Consider the following 18,386-nt stretch of genomic DNA (forward strand, 5'->3'; position numbering starts at 1 on the left):
GGGAAGAATCACTAGCATAGTCTATTTTCATTGTATAAATTAATGACAAGTAGGCACACATTGCCAAAGATATTTTTTCCCTTTTATTTCTTGAAATGGTTGCACTTCCTTATATCCCTGAGAAGGAAGAATTGATTCTTACAGAAGAAATCTGCTGATAACAAATGGAATGAGACCTCAAAACCTTCTCCTTTGCAACTAAACCTTATCAGAACCTTTCTGAAGAGTGGGATAATCCCCACTGAGAGAATGGCTGACAGGAAGGGCTCCCTGAGGGAAAGGGGACTTCAGACTGGACTGGGCTTAACCCAGAGTTTGGATTCTCTTCAGAGGGCGGTTTTTCACAGAGCAGCCAAGGATGAAAGCTCCTCCTGACATAGACCCAGTGGGACAGGAATATATATTTAGAAATAATAGCAGAGAATATAAACTAAAGAGCTATAATCCAGAGAACACAAGCTTGGAGCCCCTCTTCTGAGTATGATGTTGAAGGGAGCTACTGCACCCTTGGCAAGGATCCCCACACAGCAGTTAAAGAACTATACCATCCAGAGGTGCACACTAATATAGAATGACCAGGGCTGGGCATGATACTCAGAAGGAGAAGCCTTTTGTACTAGGAATCCTTTTCATTCCTGCTACATCCCAAAAATTACTGCCAACCAAGAGTGGCACCACTATAATATCAGGCCACCTCTTCTTAAGCGCAATGGGTGTCACTTACAAAAATTAATAAAATAGGGATATAGGACACTAATCATTTTTCTTTCCACAAGGTCATTTGAGGCAGGCTTGACCCGTTAAGACTGAACTTGCCCCTAGGATTCTTGGAACATTTGAGGAAGAAGATTTCTTGCTAATCGGGGAAAGGGAGAGTTTCCATAATTAATTGGAATATTAAAAAGGGAGGTCACTTAATCTTCACGCTGTCTTTGCAAACTACTTCACTTTTGCAAGCAGAAAGGATCAGTGGAAATGTTTATTATGTGTAGGTCTGAGGCTGAGAACTTTGGATTAAAGCCTGAGGTTTAAAATGCAGGGATTATATATTCCATCTTTTATGTTAAATCCAGTTTAAGATTGAAGAACTTGGAAACGTATTTATCTGGGAGACTTCTAGGTTGTGAAAGTTATTAAAACATAATAAATGTGGAGGAAATGTGGATTTTTTTGCCATATACTCAGTGCATAAATAATGTAATAAATGATTCTTTTGTAGAGTTAAGATGCTATATACAAGATAGACATTCTGAAAAAAATGTACTACAAACTGGATCTCATAGAGACTGGTTGTTATCAGAGACCAGGAAGGGGAAAGGAGAGTGAGGAACAAAGACAGGTTAATCAATGGGTACAAATATACTATAAGATAGAAGAAATAAGATCTGGTGTTTGATAGATCTGAAGGGTGATATAGTTAATAATCTATTGTATACTTAAAAATAGCTAGATGAGAATAATTTGAGTATTCTTAGCATAAAAAAAGATAAATATTTAAGGTAATGGATAACCCAATTACCCTGATTTGATCTTTACACATGATGCAAATGTATCAAATTATCATATTACCCTGAAGATATGTACCTCAGTATGTATCAACAAAAAATTTAAAAAGTAAATCATATAATGGAATAATACAGTGCCCTTTAATCCTTAGTAGTTGAACTCCTTTCAGGCAAATAAATGTGCATTGATACTTCTAGGAATTTTTAAATTTATTTTGCCATTTTCCATGGAATGTAAGAACACCATAAAAATGTATATCAGTACATTATAAAATTGTAAAGCTTATATTAATAAAGTCTTGAAAAGTAAACTATAGAAGTAGCATAAAACAGCAGAGTTCGACATTTGAGCAACCCATTGTCTAAGAAGGCATTGTCTTAGTCCTTTTGTGCTGCTATAGCAGGTATCTGGGACTGGGTTATTTATAAAAAATAAAAATTTACTTCTCTCAGTTCTGAAGGCTGGGAAGGCCAAGATCAAGGCTCCAGCAAATTCTGTGTCTGAGGGTCCGATTTTGGTTTCCACAATGGTGCCTTGAAAGCTACATCCTCCAGAGGGGAGGAACACTGCGTCCTCACTTGGCAGAAGGGCAAAAGGGCCAACAGCCATGAGAAGCCTCTTTTATAAGGGCATTAATCCTATTCATGAGGGGAGAAGTCCTTATGATATAATCACCTGTTAAAGGCCCGCCTCTGAATGCTATCACATTGGCAACACCTGGATTTTGCAGGGGACACATTAAAACCATAGCAGCACAGATCTTTCTTTCTTACTCAATTTCAGACACTGAGGTGTCAGCAACATATATAACTACCAGATATTACCAGAGAAAGATGATAACAGAAATTTTGTTAACAGATGTTAGGGGAAAAAAAAAAAGAGGTCTCCCTACCACAAAATCTTGTCAGAGCCTTCAAAAGTGACCAAGAATATCATGAAAGATAGATGGAATTGAACCATATATAATTGCCCAATAGGTAACACATCGAAATTGAATTCATTCAGATAAACATTAAGCAGTACCTAGTGGTGAAACTTTTCAGATTTATTTTTGAGATTGTCTAAGAGATCCTGGGCTTCTTGGAATTTTGTTTAAGAAATTCAGATTTAATAGCAATAATTCCAAGATATCACACCTTCCATTAACAAGTAAGGAACAGACACATAGAGAACCAGCAAGATGTTGGAAAGGATTATCTGTTGTAGACACCCCTTATTGTACCAAATAATAATACAAATTATTTCCACTCAAAATAACTTTTCATTGAGAAGTTGAATCCAATTTGGTAATTTATTTAGCATATTTATGACTTTTCCTCAGGTCAGTAAATGTGTCACTTTATTTATTCTGTTGTATTTACATTCCCCAATTCAGAATCAACTGCCTATTTTATTAATACATTATTTATAAATGATGGGGAAAGTGAAATAAAAACTTCAAATAAAAGTTTTCCTACCTTGACTTATTGTTTTCAAATAAAAGTTTTTAAACAAATAACATTTTATTTGTACAACTCCTATAATTTGGGTTCTCTATCTAGAATCCCTACTAATTGTAGCACATGTTGTAAGACTCACCATTACTGGTGTTACTAAAGAAATGCCAAAAAGAAACATATGGACTAAAGTATATTCAGCCATAATTTTTAATGATCTTGAAAATGGAAAATTTTTTTCTTTACACCATGAAAGTACTTTACCCAGATTATAAAGTAAAACAACCATTTTATCTCCACCTTATTTTCTTCACACAGATTTATGCTTGAGTGAAAGGGAAAATAAAACTCAATGTTCAGGGGCTATGCTTTCACTTCAGCAAATGTCCCCTTCCCCACAAACAGAAACTGTTATCCCTTCAGAAAATACTCAAGCAGTTAGAAAGAATTCAGGACCTCAGGCTATAATCTAAGTGAAAACTATTAGTTTTTCAAGTCTATATCTAGAAAATAGCCTTTCCTAGATATACAGCCCCTTCACCATATACCTCCCCTCACCCACCTCTACGTTTTACCTGTTTACAAAGCTGGGGCAAATAGAAGGAAATCAGGCCCAAAGTTTATTAGTTATTATACAATCCATCAATATTGTATTAGTCCATTTTCACACTGCTAATAAAGTCATACCCAAGACTGAGTAATTTATAAAAGAAAGAGTTTTAATGGACTCACAGTTCCATGTGGCTGGAGAGGCCTCACAATCATGGTGGAAGGTGAAAGGAATGTCTCACATGGCAGCAGATAAGAGAAGAAAACTTGTGCAGGGAAATTCCCCTTTATAAAACAGTCAGATCTCGTGAGACTTATTCACTATCATGAGAATAGCACGGGAAAGACCTGCCCCCGTGATTCAATTACCTCCCACCAGGTCCCTACCAAAACATGGTCATTGCGGGAGGTACAATTCAAGAGGAGATATGGGAGGGAACACAGCCAAACCATATCAGATACAAACAGAGGTTCTCATTTGTTTACGCAACTGAAGTATCAGCTGAGCTTCCAGATTCCTGAGATATATGTACACTTGGGTTGATACTATTTTACATACCCACTGGAACTTTGAAGCCCTTCCCTGTATTTCTCCAGCTTCTTGGGAACTGTAGTCTATAGCCACTCTAGTCTCTGATTTCTTCTGTTCTGCAGCTCTTCCTTCATCTTTTTTTTTTTTTTTTTTTTTTTTTTTTGAGACGGAGTCTTGTTCTGTTGCTCAGGCTGGAGTGCAGTGGCCGGATCTTAGCTCACTGCAAGCTCTGCCTCCAGGGTTCACGCCATTCTCCTGCCTCAGCCTCCCGAGTAGCTGGGACTTCAGGCGCCCGCCACCACCCCCAGCTAGTTTTTTGTATTTTTTTTTTTTTTAGTAGAGACGGGGTTTCACTGTGTTAGCCAGGATGGTCTCGATCTCCTGACCTCGTGATCCATCTGTCTCGGCCTCCCAAAGTGCTGAGATAACAGGCTTGAGCCACTGTGCCTGGCCCTTTCATCTTATAGTCACTCTAAATATGAGACTCAGCCTTCTTTTCTGTGTTTCCACAAATTAAAAAGACTCATATATGACTTAACTTGGATGATAGGTACAAAATCGTTATATACTATCCTCTTTATATTCATTTATGCCTGAAATTTTTCAGAATTTTAAATAATTCAAACAGAAATGGCTCATGTCATATCCAGTACATATATGAAGCAGACTTTTTGAAAATGCTGGGGAGATAGAGTTAGAAAGGAAAAACATACAAGCAAACATCTGCAAAGGGCCCAAAAGGAAGTCTTGTCATTATAACTGTGTTCAGCCAACCTTCATGCAGTGACTTCTCACTGAAACTGTGTCTCCCAGCTTCTATTTATCTAATTTCCATTGTCGTACTGATTCCTTCCTACCCATCCCATTGTGACTGAGGCTGTAGATTCCTCACCCTGTTTTATGAAGGGCAGTTGTACCCATCAACTCTTCCCAAGATGCTCAGTGGAAGAATAGGCCTTTCTCTTAATATGAGCCATCCTTCTCAGTAGTACTTTGGGTATAACCAGCAAAAATTTATTCTGTTATATGTTTAGCACACTCACCTCAATATTCTACTACCATCAAACATATAGAATAGCCATTTCCAGATCAAGCTTTTGAGAATAGCAATATCACATTTTCTATTTAGGATCATCTCTTTGGACAACCCACTGCTCTCCATTTTTTTTTTAATACCAAAATTTGAGAATAGCCTTGACACAATACATTACACAATTTCCTTTATACATAAACATAGCTGTCATTGCAACTGTCAATCTACGAATGTCCATATTCTCTAAGAACTCACTGGACTCCTTACTGTCAATAACTATGTTTTACATGTCTTGATAACTCCTTAACCTTTTCATAGTTCTCATTCATCTTTTCTAAATCAGGATTTTTAAATGAGCCGATATTCTCTAAAGCACTGAAGATTAACTATTAATTTAATGTATCTTTTCACTTAGTAGATCTATATATATGTTTAGCACTCCATCTCCCTGGATATATTGTTTAAAAGCCACACTTAATCTGAAACTCCTTTCGATACCACAGATGTTCTTCCCTGTCTTTACCTTTTAATCCTAAATCTCAACTGATCCACAAATTTTTCTTCAACTCTAGAACATTAGATATGCATTGCTGGATGTATTTTTCTTTGTCATAAGAATTGTAATTTATTGAATCATAATAACAGTGTCCTCTAAAATAGTCACTCTCCTGCCAGTCCTCACCAATTTACATACTTTCCCATTCCCATAAATTTGCTTTCTAATTACCTCACATGGATGATCAGAATTCTAATTCATCACAATGCTCCACGCAAAATCAAAAGCATAAATACAGATATATTTGTCACATTTTAAGACAAAAGCTGCTCAAGGCATCCTCCAGGAAGTGTTCCCGATTTCCCCAATCTTGACTAAGTACCCACTTTGTGCATTACTATAGCATCAAATATATTTCCCACTGCAATACATATCATGCTTCATTGCATTGTCTGCCTTCAGTATTAGACTATAAATGCCAAGAAGACCATAACCATGTGATCTTATTTTATGATGAATCTCCAGTATGTAGCACTCACTGCCCGGCCTGCATGAGATGTCCAGTAAATGTTTGGTGATAGTTATCAACTTGCATTTACACTGAGACTATAGCATCCTTTATAATAAGGATTTCAATAGATGCCATTTTTGCACATCACACTTAAATGGAGAATTCACTTCCCTCCCAAGAACGTGAAGTAGATTTAAAATTAAATGAAAAAAAAAAGGAAGTGAAATGGAGGGATCGTTTATTACTAGAATTCAGAGGGATCAAGTACATGCAGGCTTCAATATGTGGAAATACTGCTTCTCTAAAGAATTATTTGGGTTTTTTGTATGTAAGTTAATTCAAGCTCAAAGCACATTTTCCATAAGAAAATACATGTCGATTTTTGTCTAATTTCCCAAGTCAGTTCATACTGTATGATGCACTTGAAATACCAACTCTTTAACAGTGAATAAACAATGATGGCAACAGAAGGAGTAGCTTTCTCTTATTAAGCTTATCACGCACCAGGTCCTGTGCTAGGTATTCTATATGCACTTTCTCATTTTACTCCCCTAAAAACTCTAAAATTGTTATTATTATCTCTACCATACAGTAGAATAAATTGAAGTTACAAAAGTTAGTAACTTGCCCACATTTTCCCAGCCAGGACGGCATAGGAGATTTCGTTTTCTTTTGCTGTTTTGTAGGAAGTTGTTTTGTATCCAGATCTGTATGAATACAAAGCCATTTTTCTTTTCATTACATACTTATAACACCAATTATGAAAAAGCACAAAAAAGAATGAACCGGAATAAAAATACATTTAAACACATCTTAACTGCTGCTACTTGACTATACCAAAAAAATTTTACTTGACTATTTTTGGAGGCACATGAGTAATAGTACAATATAGTAAAAAGGCTCTGAAGTGATTATCAAATATAAATCTTCTGATGAGATTTCTACCCTAACTAGCCACATAGTCTTGTACGAGTCACCTAAACTTTATGGACTTCATTTTTTAATATGTAAACAAAGGATTATCCTGTGTCCTGATTTGCAGTTCCAAAATTCTGTTTTCTGTGCATGCATGTTTAATTATGATACCACAACAGCTGTCTAAAAAGCTTTAGCCCTATCCGGCCACTGCACTCCAGTCCGGGCGACAGAGCGAGACTCCGCCTCAAAAAAAAAAAAAAAAAAAAAAAAAAAAAAAAAAAAAAAAAAAAGCTTTAGCCTTGCTACACAACATATCCAAATGCTGATTTTACCAAAAAGCAAACCACTATAAAAGTAAAAATTAAAAAAATAAAATTTTCACTTTTGTTTCCTACATTGTTAAGGGTTTATTATTTATATGTTTAACAAATTTTCTCTTTAATCCTTTCAAACTATTTGAAGATGAGCTTTCTAAACTCCCTTACAATATTGTTCATTTCAATAACCACGCATAACAGACTCTCCATGATCTGCCTCCTCTCTACCTACTTCTCTAGCCTCATTCCTCGCTATTCCCATATATCCCCTCTTCATTCCCTACCCTCATGCCATTGTTCCTTATTGCTTAGATGTAGTTATTCATTTTATCCTATCTCTTTCTGGAATTCTCCTCCCTTTCTCCAAGTGGGGTCCACTCTACCATATTTAAATATGTAGTTCAGACATCACTTCCTCTGGAAGGCTTTCACTAAACCCCTAGACAAAATTAAACTCTCTCGTGTACCTCCACGGCCCTTTTGTATACTTCTACTGCAGTACATTGCACATGCATTACATTTGCTTGTGTATCTGTCTAAACTGAAGGTCTTGTGCTTATCTCAGAATGTGACGCTCAGTAGGTAGTCAATGTGCGTTTGTAATCTTTCATATCAAATGTCTAAACCTCTGTTATAACTCATAGGTTTTTTATAGGCAAGAGGGTGACAGCAACAGCCAAGTTATTGAAACACAGAAACTTCAAGCAGTAGTACCACTCCCAGATGCTGGAGTCTACATTATTGAAGTTCGAGCGTATAGTGAAGGAGGAGATGGAACAGCTAGTTCTCAAATTAGGGTACCATCATATTCAGGTAAGTTTTGACATAGTAGGTTTAATTTGCTGACAACCAACAATTACAAGATGATATGAAAGTCATCAAAATTGAGGACGTGATAGATTTCATGGTTCAGAGATTTTGGGCGGTTTCTCCTCTCTGATTTTTATATTATCTTCTGATTAACATGAACCACAGTAATGTGCTCACAACTGCAGAATTTCTACAAATCTAGAAAGGAGTTGACATTTTCATTAGAATTTACTGATTTGTGAAATGTCCTTGCCTGTCCTGGTCTCAAGTAGTACCTTGCTGGCAATTTGGTTTTTGGAGTATGGCTTTTAAACTGATATTACACTGGTTTTGACATACCTATGTTTCTGTTGTTTTGATTGCCTTTATTGTTAGAAAATAAGGAGTTTAAAGGAAAGCTTTTAAAATTAAAATTTGACCATATTTATTGATTTCTAAACAAATTATAAATTTTATTGAACATTATTATTAGAAATATTAATAATTGCTAGCTTTCACTGACCCTTATTATATGTCAGGCATGGTCAAAAGTGCTTTACATACATCATCTAATTTTAGTAACAATCATATGAGATAGGTGACATTTTTACTGTTTTGCAGAAAACGTTTAAGTAACTTGCCTAAGACCACACTATTACTAAGTTTCAGAACCAGGATCAAGACCTAGGTATGATTGTTTCCAAAACCACATATCTTCACCACCACCATCATTATTATATAAGCAAAGGAAAAACTGATTAAAGGAAGCAAGATTTTAGAAATTTAGAAGTAACCATTTCGTAGAGGTAGTCAAAAAAAGCAGCAAAAGAATTAGATATGCAAATTTCTAATTTTAAAAGTATTAGACAATTTTATGAGAACATTATATAACATTTTCTCATTACAATTAGTGGGTAATTAGGAACATCATTTGTTGAGCAATCATTCCCAAGCAGAATTATCAACCTACAGGGAAGTGTCCCGTCATGCTCTGTATGTGGCCCTGTGCTATTTAACTTATTCATCAACTTGAAATCAGACCAGAGGCATTGCTTGTGATTTCTTTTATGCCACCAAGTGAAATGGGAGATAAATACAGTGCAGAAAAGAATGAAACAGACTGGAACTTTGAGGAAAAGCTATTGACATAATACTTGCTAATTTTTTTAACTTTTTAAGTTCAGGGGTACATGTACAGGTTTGTTACACAGGTAAACTTGTGTCATGGGATTTTGTTGTTCAGATTATTTCATCACCCAGGTATTAAGCGTAATACCCATTAGTTATTTTTCCTGATCCTCTCCCTCCTCCCAACCTCCACCCTCTGATAAGCCCTAGCGTGTGCTGGTCCCCTCTATAGGTCCATGTGTCCTCATAATTTAGCTGTCAGTTATGATACTTGATAAGTTCTCACATAATACAGGATAAGGAACATTATTGATAATTGATAAGATTTGCATACTTGTAAATTATATATTACATCAACATTAATTTCATTTTTTAAAAAACTGTACTGTGGTTATATTGTTAAAAGCCTTATTTTTAGGAACTATACATTAAAATATCTAGAGGAAAAGCTGCATCATATCTGCAATTTCATTTCAAATGTTTCAGAAAAATGGATGTGTGTATATAAATAACAATAAAGTGAGAATGATAAACTGTGAACATTTAAGGAATCTGGGTGAATTCTTAGTCTCACGACTTTTCAGTACACCTAGAAGTATTTTTAAACGAATATTTAAAAATACAAAACATAAGATGGGAGAAATCTGACTTTTTCAGAAATTCTGGTGAAAAGATTTAAGAATGTAAATGTTATTGTGGTCACATGAAAATTTAATATACTTTATGATTCACTCATAAAAGTATAGTTTCAACAGCAAGAACAGTTATAATGTCTCTGTATTAACTATTTCACAATTGAACTGTTCAGATGAGGGTGCTGAATTTTCAAGAGAATCTTAAAAAACTATTTCCTGAAAAGCAAAATATACGACAACCTTCCTCTTGCTTCAGCACGTCAAATTCCTAGACAGCAATACAGTGAGCACTTACTGAGGCCTCATCGTGTTCCTGGCATTAAACTAGGTGTTTTCTATATATTATTTTATCTTTCTAGTAATCTTTTGTGTTAGGTGTTTTATTCTTCTCTGACTCTCTAAGGTTACTTTCAACTCTAACACAATCAGATTCTGTAGCATTATCTGAGTAAGATCAGTCTCAACCTTGGAAGAACTTCTGATATCTTAATTCTCCCATTGATATTTTAAATTGCAACTTCTATGCCAAGAAAAAAATTATCAACTTTTATATTTCAGTTAATAACATTTTGGTCAGTGCAACCCACTTCCTGAGTTTCAATATGGGAAACTGTGACACTATTGTCTACCTTAGACTCAGACCCTGAGTCATGATTGGTTTCATTTTTATCATATTGCGAAAACCAAATGCCTAAGATACTAAATGACTTGCCCAAGTGAAATAGCTAGTTAGTTTTATAGCTGGGGCCAGAACTTAGTCTAACATTGTTCTTTCTGTTGTTTTGTGGGGCTGTTTTGCTATATCAAATTAATATGTTTTTGCTTTGTAGATTGTATTTGGAATTTGAGATACAGACCCTACTTAGCATTCTGAAAGTGAGATATTTTTATAAAAGTGTCAGGTAAATTAAGATGCAGCCACTCCCAATAGCTAGAAAGGATGTTTTCACATTTTTTATTTATTAAGCATGCACATACGACTCCAGTGAGTCTTGTCATCTTGCCTTTCTTATGGTTCACAAGTAGCTATATACTTCACAATAACCCCACTTTGTACAAGTTGAAATATATGCAACATTCTCCAATATATTGATTGATAAGTTCTAGTAGTGTATTAGCTGTAAAAATTTTCAAAGACTTACTGCTTTTTGCATTTGTGTGTGTGTGTGTGTGTGTGCGCACACGCGCATGTGTGTGTTTACCAAATTATTCTCTGGCTCTTAAGCATCAGGAAAATAAATTCAGACTCTATCTTTGCAACTAAAATTACCCCCCCCCCGCCAAATCCCATTACACTTAGTCTAGCCAGAGAGGATTACCTTGACAGAAGATTCCAGCAACTGGGTAGTAGATTATATTATTATTATTAGGGTTTTAACTAAGGTCAATCATTGTTTTAAGAGAGATAATACACAAGTATCTAAATCCACTAATTCCTACCTCAATTACTTTAAGCAAGTCTACAGCCTTTCTAAGCCCCAGCTCCATCTGCAAGAGGGGAATAAATAATTGTATTTACCACATAGAAATGTTATGAGGATCAAATAAGATAACATATATAAAAGGCTTTGTACAGTATGTGACATACAATAAGCATTTATTAAATAATCAATTATGATCATGATGCGTCAGAAGACTTCTGGCTTGAAGAACCATTCCTGAAGTTAGTATCTAAAAGTCACTTCGTTTGTGGTTATGTAGGGCTATTAAAACTACTTCAGACGAATCAACCTTGGATCAGTTTAATCCAAAAGTGATTCTAATATATTAGCTGCGTACAATGTTTTAGTCTCATAAAAGAACTTCTCCTGGGTATAAGAAAGAGTGATGAAAGATCACCATGTTTTGCCAAGTTTGGCATGAGAACCTAGAATTTAAGCTCACTCAACTGAAATAGTCAATCAAGGACATATAAATAAATTCAGTAAATAAAATAATGTTATTAGATTTTAAAATTTACTAGAGTAATCATAGTCATGTATTTCTTAATGATGAGGATAAGTTCTGATAAATGCATCCTTAGGCAGTTTCACTGTGTGAACATCATAGAGTATGCTTACACAAACTTAGATGGTATAGCTTACTACACACCTAAGGCATATGGTATAGACTATTGCTCCTAGGCCATAGATATATACAACATGATACTGTACTGAATACTGTAGGCAACTGTAACACAATGCTATTTGTGTATCTAAACATAGAAAAATTACAGTAAAGATACTGTCAGTATAAAAGATAAAAAATGGTGTACCTCTATAGGGCACTTAACAGGAACAGAGTTTGCAAGGCTGGAAGTTCTGGGTGAGTCACTGAGTGATTGCCAAGTGAATGTGAAGGCCTATGACTTTATTGTACACTGTCGTAGACTTTATAATCACTGTATACTTAGGCTATATTTATATTACATTTATAAAAACAATTTTTTTCTCTAATAAATTAGCTTACTGTAACTGTTTTACTTTATAAATTTTTTAAATTTTTTAACTTTCTTTTGTGGTAACACTTAAAACACATACATAATACAGATATAAAAACATTTTCTTTATATCTGTGTTCTATAAACTTTTTAATATTTTTATTTTATTTTATATTATTTGTTTTTAAACTGTTTTGTTAGAAACTAAGACACAAATATACACATTAGTGTAGGCTTAGCCCTAGGTCAGAATCATCAATATCGGCCTTCCATATCCACATCCTGTCTCACTAGAGGGTCTACAGGGGCAATAATACACATGGAGCTAACATCTCTTGTGATAATAATGCCTCCTTCTGGAAGCCCTTCGGAAGGACATGCCTGAAGTTGTTTTACAGTTAACTGTTATTCTGTAAGTAGGAGTACACTAAAATAATTACTAAAAGAATAGTAAATACATAAGCCAAATAACAGGTATCATTTGTTACCATTATCAATTAAATACTGTATATTATACGTTCATATAACTAGCAGAACAGGTTTGTTTACGCCAGCATCACCACAAATATGTGAGTAACATATTGCATTATGTTATAATCGCTACAAAGTTACTAGGCAATAGGAATTTTTCAGCTCCATAATGGTCTCGGAGGCCACTGTCAAATATGTAGGCCATGGTGGACTGAAATGTCATTATGCAGCTCATGACTGTAAATTATGAATTCGTATTGCCACAAGCTTTTGTTATTTTTGCTCCATTTTCTGAACTGTGCACTATCAAAATTATTTTATTTTTATATCTGAATTTGAAATATTTTCATCATTGGTGAAAATTAAATCTCTGGATTGGATGTGTTTGTTAGACATGACATCACCTTTTCAATACAGTATCTCATATATATTTGTCCCTTCTATATAACTTTGGGAACCTCAGACAATGTCTGATTTTATAAATATAAAGAACACTCTCATCAGAAACAGGACCAATCTTGCACTCATTAGTCTTACATACTAAAAACAATTCTGGCCTAGCTCAAGCAAAACCAAAATAATTTGCTCCATTTGATGCTTCTTTTTTCACAGGTGGAAAAATCACAAGTGCTCAGTCGACCCTTCACACTCTCTCCACATCTTCATCATCAGTCACGTTGCTCTTGGCATTGATGATTCTTTCAGCCTCCTGGTGAAAACCGCTGACTTAATTTGCTTTTGTTCGCTTTAGCTTGATAACAGCAGTGAATAGAGTGTAGTGTAAGTGGAGAACCAGGATCCTGAGATGAGCTTGAGCTTTAAAAACTTGGAACTATATACATGGTGAACTTACAGGAGGTTGCGGGGAAATATTACTTATCCATCAGATTTCTCTTTGGTTTTTGTAAATGGAGAGGACAGTTCTTAGTCCAGTAAAAATATGCAGATTGTATGTAATGAATTTTTGTAAGCAAAGGTAATTTCTGTCAAATGTATTCTTTGCCTTTTTAATATGTTTGGATTTTATTTTATATCTGATGACTCCGAGTGTGTGCCATCCATTTGTTAAGTAACTGGCCTTTAGCAGATCTGTTTCAAAACAAATGCAAAAGTGAGAATGAAAAGTTTGCTTAAGACTGAGTTCAGTGTTTTTCATTTTCCCTTTGGCTGAATATCTCAATTTCCAAACCAGCAGGAAATATGAAAAATACTTCAGTGATGTGGTCCATTATAAGATAAGTACACAAAAATTTTCTTGAAAAATATTGTATGATTGCATAGTGAAATAGCAAGATTTGTCAATATGCTATTCTATATGCACCCCTAGAGCAAGTTATTAGGGTAGGGAATAAGCCATTTACATTAGTGCAAGATAAATAGAAACTGAGTCCAAATGAATTTTAGTGCTATTGTTTTTCATAAAGTACTATGTTATCTAGCAGCAAATATAATAAATATTTATTTTTAATAACAAAAGATGGTTTAACATCACCAAAAAATATGATCACTAAAAACTGCAGACATGCTGCCACGGGTGCTAACTTAAAAATGAGATGAATATGGGACACAGCGTTTCCATTTCTTTACCTACTGCCAAAGCAGATGTTGAATTAGGTCCAAGGTTTTCTTCTAATTGCAAAATTTTGCAAAAATTTTAAGGACAATGAAAATGTGTTGTGCAAACAATTATGCATAGTCTGTAGATTAAAATGGTTCAAGCATAAGAAATAAATTTTGATTTTTAAAAACAGTTCCATGCATCACATACCACTGATAAAATCAACTAGTAAAATAAAGACAGTCTCTCTTGGATAAATTGAATTTTTAATTAAGCTGTGGAAACATGGCATCAGTATAGGGATTCAGCTAGTCTAGTCAGCTATGCACTGTTTGATTCTGTGGCTTGGGAAGTAATCCTTATTTGCTATTTTGAAGAGTCAACTTGAGCCTGAGAGATCTTAGAGAGTTGTTGGAAAATGAGATGAAAATTTTCTACTTGAAGATACCTTAAAGAAGTTCTAGCAAACATAAGAATGTGCCAGAGTTGGCATCATACTCATGCAAATGCAGGAAAGGACAGTTATTGCAAAGTCATATGCCAGAGAAGAGCCTGGAAAAATTATGGTTTTATAGGTGATGTTAACATGAGAACAAAACATAGTTTTATAATTTTATATACTTTAAACTTGTTAATTATATTTGCTTCATTAATAACAAGCAAAATGAAACAATATGGAGTTCAAATTGCTAGCTCTCAAAGTTAATCCTTGTAGAATCAGAGGAGTGATTGAAGTTTCTGTCCTGAACATCCTAAAATAATATTTTCAGAGCCACAGTAAAAGTCTGTATGTAGGTTACATATTCTCTTGGGGGAAAATTATGTAAGACACCCTAAACAGACAAGAAATTAGTTAAAAGAAAGACTCAGTCAATAGATATTATAGTAAGTACTACAGATGGTAAATAAGCCTGTAAGTAAGTAATTATGACCAAGTGGCCTTTCTTGAACACCTCCTTTAAAGTGGGAGAGGCTGGACTTTGCAAAAACAGGGATGCTAATTGGTTAACTGGTAAAACATGAGCTCTCCCAAGTATAGCGTAACTTTCATGAATGAATTGTGCATCTGGAAAAAAAGGCAGAAAGAATATTTTTAATGCAAAATAATTTTATGTATTTCATGAATCAAGCCATTGTCTTCATTTTCCATGGTGATGTAAACCAGATTTAGTGAAGGACTTTAAGAATCAACTTCTTACTTACACTCTCAGAAAGCAAAGCCCAGTAAAATATTAAACAAATAAAATGACAAATTTAACCAATATTTTTAATTAGCTGACGGATGGTACATATCTGACAGAGTATTTACACATAGAATGTCTGATGTTGTATTCTTACAGGAATCAGAGATATGGAATGTTTTTACTTAACATACACAGAATACGTATTTTGCATCATAAACCTATTTAGAAAGCAGGTTTTCAATGTTTATGTACTTATGTGCTACATATCTGTTACTTTGTAGAAATCAGAAGAGCATTCTTATCAAGGTACATTATTTTTCAGCTACAGTACTGAATTTTTTCTTCTATGGGATAGTAACCACAGTCTTAAATCACTAAAGAGACTGTATTTTTATATAATGTCAATTGAATATGAAGAAAGCAACAGTCCTTATAATTTGAAATTTCATGAAAGCAAAAGTTTTGCATACCCAAATGAAGGTACTGTGGACACCATGTCAAACTGTTAAATATACTGTGTACGATCTGTATATATACTATATATAAGGTATATACCATGTGGAAGGCACAGTCAAATAATAGTTCTGTGTACTGTTCTTGTAACATTAGATCTTTTTAATAAATAATTCTCTTTTTATTGACTTTTATCTTCTCTCCTGTCAACTATATGAATGACATTATTTATTTTATGCAGAGCACAGAATGCCAACGATTATGGTCTGATTTTAACACTGAAATATCATTATGTTATGCTGTTATGATTTTAGGTTCAAAAATCTCCAGAAATGTCCATGGAAGTCACAACTTGAAAATTTGAAGCTATATCAAAAAATAAAACAAGAAATGAAGCAAATACAGATGGGATAAGTTCAGGGTTAAACTCATTATTTTCTTTTCAGGAAAATAGACTACATTAAGTCAGTTTCATAAATAATTTGCTAAATGCATACTTCTGCTTTTATTATAAACAGTTAATCCCAATCTATTCTAGGTACAATTCTCATAGGCACTGACTCTTTTTTTGTCCCTTAACCCCATTATACATCTCAACTATACCAACGATCACATTATAATGATTTGTTTTAAATGCTTCTCTCCAACTATCCAGTCACTGGGATTGCCCAGGGAAAAATATTTTTTTCTTGGAATTTCTCTCACCGGTGTCTAGCATAGTACCTAACACATATCAAATGAGCAATACATTGTCAGCCTTAAAATTTCCTTTGAAATGAACGCCCCAAACCTGGGTAATCATCCAACACAGCTGGGAACCCCTATCTCCAAGTTCTGATTCAGTAGATCTGAGACTAGGAAATCCTTGTTTTTAAAATCTTCTCAACCACAAAATAATACAACTCTATTAAAGGAAATTTGGCAGTATCTAGTAAAATTTTATATGGATTTGCTCTTTGACCTAGCATATCCACACCTAGGGATCTATCTATTCCTAAATATATATACAAAAATATACACAAAAATATACAATTTTAAGTGGATAAAACAAGGTACAGAAGAGTGAGTGTATGACCCCTTTTGTGTAAAATACAAACACATTTACTAATATTCTGAAGAAGAAATAATACAAGCATAAACTAACGACTAATAAAAAAGTGTTACCGATTAAGGAGGGAGAGAATGGGATGCAGGAACAAATATCCAAGCAAACTCGTTTTCAATGTACAGTACTTTTTCATAGTTTTGACTCTGGAACTATACAAATGTTTTACATTAAACTTTAAACCAAAAGAAAAAAAAAGCAATCTCCTAACATTGAGAATAAATGGAAGTAAATGAACCTAAATATCAACCAAACAGCGAGTAAATTGTAATTTTTCTCCTTCTTTTAACTTTTATTTTACATTCAGGGGTTACATGTACAGGTTTGATACCTGGATATACTGCATGATGCTGGTTTGGGGTGTTAATGATCCTGTCACCCAGGTACTGAGCATAATACACAATAGACAGCTTTTCAACCTTTATAACCTCCCTCTCTCCCAGCTCTAGCAGTACCAAATTTCTTTTATTGCCATGATTGCGTCAATGAGTACTTAAGGTTTAGCTCCCACTTATAAGTAAGAACATGTGGTATTTGGTTTTCTGATCCTGCATTAATTCACTTAGGATCATGGCCTCTAGCAATATCCATGTTGCTGTAAAGGACATGATTTTGTTCATTTTATGGCTGTATAGTACTCCATGCCTAATATGTACCACATTTTCTTTATCCATGCATTGTTGGACACATAGATTGATTTATTCCATTTCTGTGCTATTGGGAACAGTGCTATGATGCACATGTAAGTGTCTCTTGTCTTTTTGGCAGAAGGATTTGTTTTCTTTTGGACATATACCCAGTAATGGGATTGCTGGGTCAAATGCTAGTTCTAAATTCTTGAAGAAGTCTCCAAACTGCTTTCCACAGTGGCCAAAATAATTTCCATTCCCCTCAACAGTGCATCAGTATTACCTTTTCTTCACAGCCTCACCAGCATCTGTTGTTTTTTGACTTTTTAATAATAGCCATTCTAAGTGGTATGAGATGGTATCTCATTGTGGTTTTGATTTGCAATGCTCTGATGATTAGTGATATGGAGCATTTTTTCATGTTTATTGAGTACTTGTATGTCTTCTTTTAAGAAGTGTCTATTTATGTCTTTTGCTCAGTTTTCGATGAGGTTATTTTTTGCATGTTCAATTATTTAAGTTCCATATAGATTCTGGATATTAAACCTTTGTTGCATGCAAAGTTTGTGAATATTGTCTCCTGTTCAGTAGGTTGTTTACTCTGTTGATAAGTTTCTTTTACTGTCCAGAAGTTCTTTTGTTTAATTAGGTCCCACTTGTCAATTTTTGTTTTTGTTGCAGTTGCTTTTGAAGACTCAGTCATGAATTCTTTCCCCA

At 34.4% G+C, this 18,386-nt stretch overlaps 1 protein-coding gene across 2 annotated transcripts in view; it reads left to right on the forward strand.

Moving 5' to 3' along the window:
- CNTN5 (contactin 5) overlaps nt 1-16,129 on the forward strand; it is an 834,919-nt gene extending 818,790 nt beyond the window's left edge. For both annotated transcript variants that reach the window (XM_030918933.1, XM_010357543.1), the window contains 2 exons: nt 7,943-8,111; nt 13,353-16,129. In XM_030918933.1, coding sequence (XP_030774793.1) covers nt 7,943-8,111; nt 13,353-13,456 — 273 coding nt within the window. In that variant the 3' untranslated portion in view covers nt 13,457-16,129. The remainder of the gene's footprint in view (nt 1-7,942; nt 8,112-13,352) is intronic.
- Nucleotides 16,130-18,386: the final 2,257 nt, after the last annotated feature.

The sequence above is a fragment of the Rhinopithecus roxellana genome, chromosome 15, assembly GCF_007565055.1.
Source record: "Rhinopithecus roxellana isolate Shanxi Qingling chromosome 15, ASM756505v1, whole genome shotgun sequence".
In the NCBI taxonomy this organism is placed as follows: Eukaryota; Metazoa; Chordata; class Mammalia; order Primates; family Cercopithecidae; genus Rhinopithecus; species Rhinopithecus roxellana.